At 36.3% G+C, this 13,056-nt stretch overlaps 2 protein-coding genes across 2 annotated transcripts; both read right to left on the reverse strand.

Moving 5' to 3' along the window:
* Positions 1 to 166: 166 nt before the first annotated feature.
* tmprss15 (transmembrane serine protease 15) lies at positions 167 to 9,997 on the reverse strand. Its single transcript, XM_056731506.1, has 25 exons — positions 9,784 to 9,997; positions 9,502 to 9,635; positions 8,825 to 8,892; positions 8,472 to 8,623; positions 8,307 to 8,348; positions 6,885 to 7,001; positions 6,670 to 6,778; positions 6,425 to 6,534; positions 6,202 to 6,339; positions 5,946 to 6,098; positions 5,234 to 5,339; positions 4,959 to 5,106; positions 4,717 to 4,858; positions 4,415 to 4,504; positions 4,173 to 4,298; positions 3,657 to 3,797; positions 3,035 to 3,145; positions 2,823 to 2,955; positions 2,646 to 2,741; positions 2,466 to 2,515; positions 2,204 to 2,393; positions 1,948 to 2,129; positions 1,036 to 1,131; positions 699 to 838; positions 167 to 580 (listed from the first exon to the last, which is right to left on the reverse strand). Exons 1-25 carry the CDS (start codon positions 9,902 to 9,904, stop codon positions 398 to 400), a joined length of 3,078 nt encoding a protein of 1,025 aa, XP_056587484.1. The 5' UTR covers positions 9,905 to 9,997; the 3' UTR covers positions 167 to 397.
* A 391-nt stretch (positions 9,998 to 10,388) lies between these two features.
* On the reverse strand, positions 10,389 to 13,051 carry rbm11 (RNA binding motif protein 11). Its single transcript, XM_056731789.1, is given in 6 exon segments — positions 10,389 to 10,964; positions 11,099 to 11,195; positions 12,099 to 12,124; positions 12,127 to 12,160; positions 12,240 to 12,400; positions 12,858 to 13,051. Coding segments are annotated over 6 exon segments (579 nt in total). The 5' UTR covers positions 12,948 to 13,051; the 3' UTR covers positions 10,389 to 10,793.
* Between the last annotated feature and the right edge of the window lie 5 nt (positions 13,052 to 13,056).

Below are 13,056 nucleotides of genomic sequence, written 5' to 3' on the forward strand. Positions count from 1 at the left end.
AAACTTTATTCATTCATAATGTTAATATTTTAATAACTCCGAATTCATTTATTTACTGCAATAGTTATCTTTTAACATCAGGGCTACCACAAAACCTAAAATATTAAGTCTTTAATTATGATGCATTGACAAACAATGTAGCAAAAATACTCAGTTACAACACACAATTACATTTCAAGATATTACATCTAAAATTAACACATCTGTTTTTTAATTTGATGACTATCGGTTACATAAAAATACACATTAACATTTGCGTTTTCATAAGAAACTCTTCAAAGTTCACACATCACAGAAAACACCAAGTCAGGTAGTTGGGAGAACAAGACTCTTGAGGCCTCACATGTCCAGAAGCACATAGGAAACAATTAATTTATTGTGCAACTTTCCTTTATATTTATTGACCATTCCATTCTGAGTAGAGACGTCGTGTCTCTGCAATCCACTCAACATAAGGATTGACGTACGCATATGCACCAGGACTCTGTGGTTGTCCGCAGCCTCTTCCAAAAGATGCCACCCCCACAAGAGTGGCCCAAAGGTTGTCCTCCACACACATTAGTGGACCTCCAGAATCCCCCTGTCATTTATAATAAATCATATTCAATCAAATTATTTCGAAATTTCTAAACAGTTATGTATTCACAAAAGCATCTTTCTTTACATTAAAAGTTATCAATGGTTTAAAATGTACAAACCTGACAGGTGTCCACACCACCTTCAGGATACCCAGCACACACCATCTGATCTGTGATGTTGTACTCCGGCAGCCACCGCTGACACTGTGTGTTGTTTATGAGCGGTACAACAGCCTCCTGTAGCACATTAGCTACTGAATCTGGACATCACAAAAAAAAAGAATAAAAAGCTCATACGCAACCATACAATTCAAATCTCAGTCTGCATAACACGTAATTCTTCAGAAAAAAGTCAGATGATCATTAAAATAAAATATATTTAAAAATATGTTCCATCAAATCTTGAATAAATATTTAAATAAAACGAGAGAATGTACAAGAGATGTGCTCATCTTACTGCCTTCAGAAAGTCTTCCCCAACCAGCTATGAAACACTTTGTGCCTTCTTTAAATAGTGTCCTGCGTTCCGGTACGCAGATGGGTTGAACATAATCTGAAAGATGACAAAATACTTTTAGTGAGTCTTTAATCAATTTTATTAGACACGCTTTATGTTTGTCACTGTACTTTTCAAATATCTAACCGATAAAAAGTATTAAAAGTGCTGGTCAAGTTTAACAACCTAGTATTTAATCATTTAAAAAACAACAATGTTTTTTTTAATTTCCTGAATGAAAGCGGTGTTAGACATCCAAGGCTTCGGAATAATAGCAGCGAAAAGTAATTCATATTAAAATCCTATTATGATAAATGTATATGCCGTGAGTTGCGCCTGACCCCCAGTTAACTTCTGGTTTGTGTTTGGCTAGTGTCTAATAATATAACTATTTTTAAATTATTTAATTTATGTTTATATTACTTTATGTTTTTTTTATGGTATTAACGATTTGCTGTATGTTCATTTTATTAAATAAACAAATTGTTGAATGGGTCCTGTAGTTTGGTCGCATTTAAAGAAACTGTAGGGGACATTGACATCTAGCGGTTGAGCTTGGTCTCAGAGTCTGAATTCAAAATATTGGAAAGACAAGTTTAGCCATGTGTACCAGAGGTTCAATTTGGGTGGCAAAAGTGCCGCAGTAAAATTTGTTTATGTTGTTAAGATAAAACTGTCTGTAGGTCTTATTTCACAAAAAGAAAACCGCACAATTTAAAATATCATAAATGATCCTAAAAAAGTAGTTTTGTTTCCAAAATATATACTTTTTATTTTCATTTTGCCTTAAAATGCTGGAATAAAGTCAAAAATAACCTTTACAGTACATTAAATTGTCACTTAAAAAGAAAAATACAAGTGTATTGTGGCTACCTGAGAAGTTGGCAGGCGTCTGTAAATGCATGAGGGCGATGTCAGAATCCTTTGTCCTCCTGTTATAATGTTGGTTCATAAAAATCTTATCGATCGTACGGTATTGTCTGTGGGACTCATCCGTACCAAACTGAGCGTGAAGACCCAAAACAGCTACCCAGTTTGACAGATGAACGTTCTTCCTAGAGCATCAAAACATGCTCAGTTAGGCTCACTTGTTTCAATTATTACAATAAAACCGCTGAGCAGCACTCACCCATAAACACAATGTGCGGCTGTAACCAACCATTCGCTGTCAATCAACGAGGCTCCACAAACGTGACCCCCCTGCCAATGCAGAGACACTATCCATGGCCACGCCCCTTTCTGAGCGTCCTGACCTCCCACCACCCTTCCTGGAGTCTTGTCAGTGTCGCTTTTTAAGGGCACCTTACGGAGACCACATGCTTAAACAAACAGAAAGCGTTATTTGCATGTCTAATATCGAATCTAATGTAAGATGCGGATTTAAAACTTACGGAAATTGTCACAGTATAGCGAAACAATTTTCTCACTGACACATTTCTCACTGTAGAAAAACACAAAAGGTTTGATTCTACAGGAGTTGAAAGAACGTGTTTTTCTTCGATTTCAAACCAGCAAACAATTTAAGAAGTGTAATCCCACAAAGACCAAAAAATTGTTGTACTATAGATCACCTTGGTTTCAGTTCCAATGTGCCATTAGCATTCAGACCAACCGTAGTAAAGGGAGCATCTCCATCCTTAATCTTTAATAATGTATGATATCCCCCCCTGTAATAACAACGAACTGTAATCCTGTAATAACAATAACTGTAATTCTAGCATGATCCATTATTTCGTCATGAACTATACCTGTAGCCCAAGTAGCGACAAAAGAACATTGATAGTCCTCTAGTCCAGTTCTGAGAGCAGACCGTGTGAAAATGATCTTGGAATTGAACTCTTAGTCGACTATCATCGGTGACATTATCTGTTATTAGATGCACTGAAATACAAAAGAGTCTGTGAACAACTGTTCAATTGATGAAGACGTCTTTGTTTTGTTGTCGAACCCAATGACTTACCACAGTCTGCTTCATCAGAGCCGTCAGGACAATGTTTTACACCATCACACACGCCGGCAGCAGACACACACTCGCCAGAGCCACACTTAAACTGGCCAGTCGGACACGGCTCTGTATGGAAATGAAAGTTTTTGCACACCTTTAGGGACAGTTCACGCAAAATACAAATTCTGTCATCATTTACTCACCCTCGAGAGGTTCCAAATCTGTATAAATGTCTTCGTTCTGATGAACACAGAGAAAGATATTTGGAAGAATGCTTGTTACCAAACAGTTCTTGTCCACCATTGACCATCGTAAGAAAAATGACAATGGTGGTCAAAAGTGCCCCAGAACTGTTTGCTGTCCTTCATTCTTCAAAATATCTTCTTATGTGTTCAACAGAACAAAGAAATTGACAAACATTTTTCCATCAGTAGTCAATGGTGGCCAAGAACTGTTTACAAGCATTCTTCCAAATATCTTTCTCTGTGTTCACCAGAACAAAGAAATGTGTACAAATTTAGAACAATTTGAGGGTGAGAATCTGATGAGTGAATTTTCATTTTTGAGTGAACTATCCTTTTAAGTCCCCACGGTGTGACTATTCTGTGCAGCAGCTAATGAAAAGTGTAAAACATACCCGGTCGACCGAGATGAAAGCCGGTGCTGAAGTTGGCTAGAAATCCTCTCTCACTCCCTGAGGAGTCAGTGAAAAACAGGACGGTCATCTGGGAGGCTTTTGAGAAAAGATCCGGGAAGGATCGATCCCCGGTAAAGACAGCTGTGAAAATAAAGACACACACTTCTCTAAATACTTTCTGTTGTTTTGTGATTGAACATTGTGGAAACGAAAGGAAAGGAAACGTCCACCAAAAAATACACTGAAATGAGGCACATTAAGGCACGTCATGGCAGATTGTACAGCTTAAACAAGCACATTACCAGTTTAAACCAGCATATGACCATCTTAAACCTGTACATGACCATCTAAGACCAGCACAAACCAGCATGAAAATACCAGCATGAAAATTTCCATTTCCTGTAATAACGTGAATTTGGACATACAGGTATTAGAAGCACAGCGACGATATTCATAACTTATATTTGTATACTCAGATTTCTCATTTCTATTCTTGTTTAAGCTCCAAACACTCACCTAATAATTCAGAATTGGGCTCTACGCCATCCCGAACTTCTAAAATGTCATAAGACGCCTCCAAAGCAACGTCTTGAAAATGCAGCTGGATGTTCTGTCCTTCCTTAGCATGCAAAGTCCACATACCTTATAAAAGATACTCAAACTATTATCAAGGTGTTTGTTTTTCTATTTTTAACAGATTATTCCATAAATGATTCTACATGACTCATTTTAAGACATTGTGTGTGTTTACTACTTACACGAAGCTTTCGATCCATAGCCTTGTGGATAATTTGGAGAACTGAATGTTGAGTTTGTCTCATAGAGGTCAAACGGACCCCCACAGTCAACTATTTTACCAGAAAAACAACAGTGCATCAGAGTATTTAACTGTGCGTAGTAATAAATCATTTATTGATAAAACCAGTCTGAAAAATTGACCTTTATACAACAGTTGTGATGTTATACAGGTTACTGTTTAACAGAATAAAAATGTAAAGAAGTAGTTTGATGTTTGTGAAATCTGTGAGGCTCAATTATGGTTGATCAGATCCTCTGTTACCTGGCATGGGAGGAGGAGTGATGGGCGGGGGGACTGGGGTGGGCTCTGGAGGACCCTCCCCACAGGGACCAAGCTCAATGCTGATGTCATCGAGAGCGATATCATTCAGGACGCCCGGCCTTTTCTGTGCTTCAAACACAACCTGACAACCCCAAAAATACCCATCTTTAATATCCATCTTTGAATTTGTACAAGTATGTAATTTATTTGTTTAATATCTGCAGATGTGCACTTGTACAGACCACAACATTTAATGTGCTGTTCAGTGTGGCTTGGCCGTAGTTCCAGTTGTCACCGTAGTTCCCTTCCTTCTCAAAGAGGACAGTAACAGTCGATCCTTCCTCCGTCGTGACTATCAGACGCCAAACTTCATCTCCAAACATATGATACCTTAAAGAGCACACAGACCACCATCAGATTTGAATCATGCTCATAATGCAAACAAAGGGAACTAAAAAGAATGACACTAAGGTGTCTGCGAAGAAAATGCACAAAAGTAAAACATCAAAAAACTAACCAGAATCTCAGACACATAGATTTGTTCACAGGAGACAGTGGAAGACTACAGAGACGAAATTTCTTTTCCAAACTTCCTGCACTTCTAGGGGTCACTATGTAGTACCCTAAATAGAGAAAAACATCTGTGTAAGGTGTAATGTTTTAATACATGCAGCCTATGTAAAAAAATTTAAAGGACAAATCAATCGATTGAATTCACTTTTGGCCTATAAAGTCCCCATGAAGTATTTTGCTTTTGAGTAAGTTAACTTAATGGATATCTACAGTATGAACTAGTGTGCTCCAAAATATTTACAAAGTCGCATTCAGATAATATAAACATTAAAAGGTCCTGTATATGAAATTTAGCGACACCTAGTGGTGTGTTAGCGAATTGCAACCAATGGCTCAATCCACCCCTCCTTTTCGAAGCTTACAGAGAACTAAGATGTCATCACGTTTTCACTTCTTCGAAGGAGATAATGTATTTACGAAACACGTTCTGTCCCTTTGGGGCTACTGTAGATACAACATGACCCATTGCATGTAAGGGGACCCGCGGTGTATTTAGAAAGAAATAACTCATTCTAAGATATAACATATGCTTCATTATGTAAGGTCTTTATTCACCTCTAAAGACACAGTTATTTATATTATATAGCATTTCTGTCAATAGATCCTCCAAAGAATTCCAAACTGGACCTACAAACAGTTGTATTAATGAATGGCACCTGATCGGTTGGCCAGCGTGTGATCAAAACTCGGGCCGGTGCCAAGTGGAGGAATAGAGCCACGGCCTCTCAACCAGTCTCCTTGATCATGTTTGAGTTCCTGCCTCCAGAAACAAAAATCTTCTTCAAATGAACAGTTTATCTTGTCTTCATCTGCCAAAGATAAGAAACTCAGTTTGTCAATAGTTCTTGACTTTTAGTATTAACATTTAATGGTGACTTGATATGTGCAGGTTCTGCTGAAAGCGATACCCACTCGAAATATGACTGATGTTCTCTTCTGTGTAACTAGCGTTGAAGCCCTGAAAGTTGTTAATGAAGTCTGTGTGAAATTCAACCGTGGCTTCATGAGATAAAAGCCAGATGTTTCCTGGCACCGTTCCGGAGAGAGAATCTGAGAAGACAGAAGAGTCAATACACTCGATTTCAAACATATTTTCAAAGATATACAGTCAATGAACTTCACATGGTTTACTCACATGTTAAATTTTTCGTCAGTCCCAGTCCCTCATACAGGTCAAGAACATCAATGTCTTCCTCCGTATGAAAAGCAAGGAAGGTTATTTTGATGGCTAGGCCGTCGTTTACACTGTGGGTGGAACGGAAGCTTAAATGAAACATTAAATTACACACTATATGTTTGTTACCCTACATCAACTTTTAAAAAATTAACTTTTTTAACATATTTTGTGGATTATTCTGGTATGAATAAGCGTTGCAGTACCGTATGACCCAACGACACGTCATGTCGATGTCGTATTCCTGCGGAAAGTTTTTCGAGTGGAAGGATCCAGTCGGACCGAGCAGAAGAAACTGTCCATCACACGCAGTTGCTATTGGGCAGAAAACACATCTAACATCTATATACAATTTCAGCCAACGGACAACGTCTTTCTTGTTTATATGTATAGTGGGTTACATATTTGCCTAAATACATACCACAGAGACGATGATGCTCATCTGAATTGTCAGGACAGTCGTTTATTCCATCACAGAACTGACTTGTGGATATACATGTACCATCCACACATTCTTTCTGTTGATCTTGACACTTCACTGCAGTGACGGAAAAAACGTACATAACAAACATTATAAAATTATAGCAAAACATTAAAGTCATCATTATAATGATAAAGATGCTGTTTCATTAAAAAAATATTTACACCACCATTGAAAAGGTTGGGTCATCAGTTTTGCCATGTTTCATGTATTTAAGCTGTTTTTTGGAATTGTTTAGCATATCCTCATGACAGCGATTATTAAGACGGTTGTGATATTTCACCTTTTTCAGTATAAAACATTTCTATTTCTTTCAGTTTATTATGAGCTTGCTTTTGTTCACTGATTTCTCTTGCAACATCTGGCAACACAAGTGAATAAACGTATTTCCCTGCGATTGCTTCTGTTTCTAACTTTCTATACAAAAGAGAGATGATCCCGATGCACACAAAAACTGTGCCCTTGGGTATGTAAACGCTATATGTGTTCCAAAACAGCCAAAATGTTCTGAACTGGACGAAGTAATTATCTGAAGCTAACGTCAAAGTCTGTTGCAATTACACACTACACAACATTTTTTTTAAATCTAATTTAAAGGGATAGTTCACCCTAAAATGAAATTTCATTCATCATTTACTCACCCTCAGAATGTTCCAAACATGTATACATTTCTTTGTTCTGCTAATAACAAAGGAAGATATTTGGAAGAATGTCAGTTACCAAACAGATATCATCCCCATAGACTCAATAGTATTTATTTTCCCTACTTTGGCTGTAAATGTGGGGATATATCTGTTTTTTTCTGTGTTTAGCAGAACAAAGAAATTTATACAGGTTGGGAACACCCTGAATGTGAGGAAATAATGACAGAATTAACATGTTTGGGTGAACTATCCGTTTAAGCCCGACTGATCAAATCTGAAGAATAGCGCAGAATTTCTTCAACAATGGTTGAGTTGTCCAGACTGAAAATCGGGGCAAAAATTCAAGAAACCGTCGTGTCGTAGTACCTTTAACTCATTCTTTATTTAAATATTTTAGATAAATAGAAACTTATCAAAACTATGAAATTATGCTATTATGTTGCGACTAAAAAATAAAATAGAAAAATTGGAAAAATAGAAAAAAATGAAACAATTCTCATATATTTTGAGCTCCAAATTATTACTTTAAAAACTTTTTTTAATATCACTGCTTTGTTATCAAAGAAATTAAATTGTAAATTTCAAATAATACAGATATGCCTTCAAATTTAAAAAAATGTGCTGAAAAATTAGGTGCAATTAAGTAGTGTTTTTTCTCCTTACATGTCATTGAATTCTCATCCAATAGTCAATATCAAAACAACATAAACTATCATACCCGGTTTAATTGAAGATGGCATCTTTGTTGTACTTTCTTTATCTGAGGACACAAAACAGAATTATGTAAACTCTGTATCAAATAGTTTTGTAAAATCTCTTTGAACTCTTCAGCATCATAAAAAAGACTTCTCACAAAACTTTACAGATAAGAAATGTGCAGTACCTGAGATCTGTACACTGCTGCTGTCAATCACAAGTCCTTCATTAGATCCAGAGTCACCCTGTTTTAAACCATCTATCAACGCTTCTTGTGCCGTGTTAGAATCCAGAACAGCACGGAAGAGGACGTCAAAGTGCACAACAACACTTCCCTCGCTGTTAAGAATGTTATGTTATGTTCACATGACTTATATAATAATGAAACGATAAAGAAAATATGATTTTAATTAAATGGTATTTTGTTCTTAAAACAATATAATTCAACTAGGAGTAAAAAACTTGCATAGCCGTTTTTTATTTATTTATTTTTTCCTGTTTTAAGAATAACCCATACAAAGTTTGGTTAGACAGTCTTACCTGAATTCATTGATCTTGCAGCTTTGAAACTGCTCTATAAGGGAACTACGACTGTAGGCGTCATTTATCTACAAGCAAGCAGCAAAACACGTCTTCTTTATCATACTGAAACACTGACGGCATCATAAAAGCTTGAGTTTAACTGTTGGAAATTACATTGTAACAGCCAAATTACATTTACTTTTTAACTAAACTTAAAAACTTTAATCTTACAAAAGTGTAACAGTATATAAAATATATACCACATATGGATATTATATACAAGCGGGTTTTCAAACGTTGTGATGTGAGGGACCCCCAAATATGCTACATCTTTTGTGAGGACCCCCTTCCTGAAATTTGAATTTCTTCCTTGCAAAGAATACTCCACAAAGCCCAGTGAGTGAAATAAAGGAAACTCTACTGAGAAAAACCTCACACGATGAAGATGAAAAATAATCAATTATGAAAAGTATGCATGTAGCAAGCAAGAAGAGATAAACACTTAATATGAACACTTCTGAATTAAACAATTTTAATGTGCGGTAGACTTTTGCTTTGTCTTTGTACCCACTAGAATTTTCCTGAAGGCCTCCTGGACCTCGATTTGAAAACCCGTAGTATAATGCAGTATAAAAAAGTGTCAATCAAACATTAATTCGGAAAATCCCAAAGAAGTTCATGAATGGCAAACGTACCTTCTGCTCAGTATCATAAGCCAAAGATTTAAACTGCACACTGGTTCTGTTGAGGAGTTCAGCGGTGAAGACGGCTCCATTTGTGATAACAAGTCTTCCAGTAAACCCTGAACCTGATTCATCCTTTCCTAAAGCTAAATGGAAACTAAATCTTAGCTCACCCAATAAAGTACATTATAAAGCTGTATAAACATTTCACATTCTTATAGTGAGATTACCCCCAAAAAATAACACCAAAGAACAACTAGTAATTATATACTGAAAGTAAAAAGTGTTTTATACCATTTTTGTCCAGCGCAAGCCAAGAGACGACGATAAGACTCACGCACACCACAAACAGAACAATCAACAGCGTCAAAAACAAAACCTCGACAGATGACAGACGACAACCTCTCCTAGACATATTTACGAAACAACTTTTCCTCAAGACTTTAAGTTTAAATCGCAACAGGTTTTTGTATTTGTAATGTGACAGTATCTGGAGGAACTTTCTCGGTTGTCTATTCTCTTCCTCCTGTCTCTCTTATATAACCCGGTCATCATTTTTTATTGAGCACAACTTACATTGCTTATCATTATTGAGTACTTTATCAGCATTTCCATTAGGCGTAAACCAAGCCAGTAGGCATGATTGTAGATAAACAAGACCATAAAGTGAACTCAAAACAAAGACGTGACTTCTCAACATTAGTCCTGTTCTATCAAAACTTTTTTTTCAGATTTTGACAAATCGCTTATAATCAGGCGAAAAAATTTCACTTTTTAAAATAGCATGTATTATAATATCTGCTGCTTTTATACAACACCTCTAAACTCAGAAGACTGCCCTACCCACAACATGGTATGAGAGAGCGACCTTTCGATATTCCAATGACTGAACCGTCATCCTATATACAACACCTCATTTTATTCCCTCGTAAATCTGTCATTACATAGAAAAAAACACATCAATCATTCATTTTGCTATTGACGTTTTCATAACCGCAACTGATTTAGCAACAAGAGATGCAAAGTCTCACCGAACATTAATGTAAAATAAGATTTATCAGCAAGCATTCTGCAATCTGTTTAAAGAGACTGTGACATGCATTTAGAGAAATTTATTATTAAAGGAGACATTACAGACATTACAGCATTAGATTCACTTTCAGGAGTATAATATTTGTGTATTTGTATACAGTGCTTGTAACAGTTGTTCATTATACAGAATCTAAGCCAGCAAACTATGACTAACAAAATTAAATTATGCTTTTTTACAGTTCTTCTGTGTTTATATTTGTTACTCATTAAACTCACATTTGCACAACCCGCATTGGTATTAGATGACCTAAAGTAAAAGGACTGTTCACCCTGGTAGGATGTCCAGGGGGGTATCCAGACTCCATCCACTGCTGGAGGTGTGGACTGTACAACACAGCCGCTGGCACAACTGAAAGGCACATATCATAGGATCTGTTGAGCGACTAAAATATAGAGAATTAATAGATTGGCTAATTATTTTACATTGCCTTTGACGATATTGTTTGTAAGAAGATTAAACAATGAAAATATGAAATATCCCAGTGAACTTGAAGCCATTCAGAAATGTTTGGGTTACCATGTCACTCCGGTCGTGTGGTGTTTTACAATGGTTCTCAACACCTGGTCTGTTATTTACATTCGAAGCCATATCGTCCCTGTACACGGCACCCTTGCTGAATAGAAAACATACAGAGAGAATAGAAATAATACATGTCATTTGTTTTGTTGGTAGATAATACATGACAAGTAATATTAGAATATAAAATACAATTAAAATATCAATCATTTGTTAGGACATTGGTTCTCAAACGTTTTTGATGAAAGATACATCACTTCCCCCCCAAATAAAGTCTTGCAATAGAAAATGTTATTTAAACCAATGCTGGAACATCAACTCTTCTTATTTTTAAGATGTTTGATTGCATAAGATAAGATAAATGTCTATATTTTATAAAATGCCACAAAATCTGTGCCCCCCTTGATCCATCTTGGGGTCACCAGTTTGACAAACAACTTCTTTCTTTAGTGCACAACTCATTTTTACGTTAAGAGATCTTGGACTTTATACTCGCATCAATCTTCATGTGTAAAACATATGACACGTGTCACTGGATGACTTAAAGCAATAGTTCACCAAAAAATGAAAATTCCTTCATCATTTTCTCACCCTATTGTCATTTCAAACATGCGTGACTTTCTTTGTTCTGCAAAACACAGAAGAGGATATTTTGAAGAATGTTTTTAACTGGCACCCATTCACTTGCATTGGTTTTCTATCCATAAAATAGGGTTGAACGGGGGCCGGTGCTGTTCGGTTATCAACTTTCTTCAAACTATCTACTTTTGTGCTTTTGATTAAATAAAAACACACAGGTTTGAAATGACAAAAGGGTGAGTAAATTTTTTTTTTCATTTTTGGGGTGAACTATTCCTTTAATATACCCTGAGCTAACATAAGTGTCATGTTAAAAAGTGAGTATTGTAGGAGACGGCGTTAACAATAAACAGTAGTAGGCCTTACTTACTTACCCACGAGCATGTAACTTTAGTGTAATAATATTTATAACGTGACACACCTGTTTGCTATCACTCCACTGTTCATGCATGTATACACCAAATGTCATTTTCCTGATAATGTCTTCCTAAATCAATGCAATAAAAACATTCTGTTGTTGAGTGCTCAAGATAACACATTTAAAGCGGATCCTTCAAGTTACCCACCATATTTACACTGTAACTTGATCGGCTGTCCATAGATCCAGATCCCATCCAAAAGTTCAACAGCATAGGGAACCGCTTCAGCATGCTTATAGTAAACCACTCCGTATGGCATCTGATGCCCATTTCTGAATATATGCACATCTTCTACTGGACCGGCCTGGTGAGGGAATCAAATTATTACGGGGTAGCAAAATTGTTCACGAAATAATTAAATATTAGCCTAACGTTATAATATGCGACTTCATGCGCGCTGCGCAGAACAATCAGCGTATGATATCAAATTATCGCGAGAGCGATGTGAACGGACCATAGTTTTGAAAATTCGCGATACTTTGACGCCCTGTGCTTATCAGTCTGCGCAAGTCGAACACTCCTCTTTTAAGTCCTCTTATAACCTAAAAAGCACGTGTGGACAAAACTATGTTTTATTCAGACGAATTACTTAATCTTTCTAATAAACCTGGGTTTTATAAAGAAATATACATTTATTTAAAAGGGGAATATTTATGCATCGAATGATCTAAATAAAAGCGATATAATAATTATGTCAATATAAAGTTTTAATTCAACACTTTTACTAATGAATCGTTAGATGATGACTGAGATGAGCTCACCTGCAGAAACAACTCAAACAGGATTTCCTCCGTCACACAGCTGTGTATGTTTCCTACCAAGATGCTCTTTTCCAGATCGCTCACACTCATTATTTGTTATCATTTAGGATTTCGAAATGGAATGTTAATATATATATATTTCTAATTTTGATGGTCGGTCGCATTCCGATGCCTCTTTTGAAAGGGTGGTTTAGTTTGT

This window comes from Triplophysa dalaica, chromosome 19 (assembly GCF_015846415.1).
Source record: "Triplophysa dalaica isolate WHDGS20190420 chromosome 19, ASM1584641v1, whole genome shotgun sequence".
Classification (NCBI taxonomy): domain Eukaryota; kingdom Metazoa; phylum Chordata; class Actinopteri; order Cypriniformes; family Nemacheilidae; genus Triplophysa; species Triplophysa dalaica.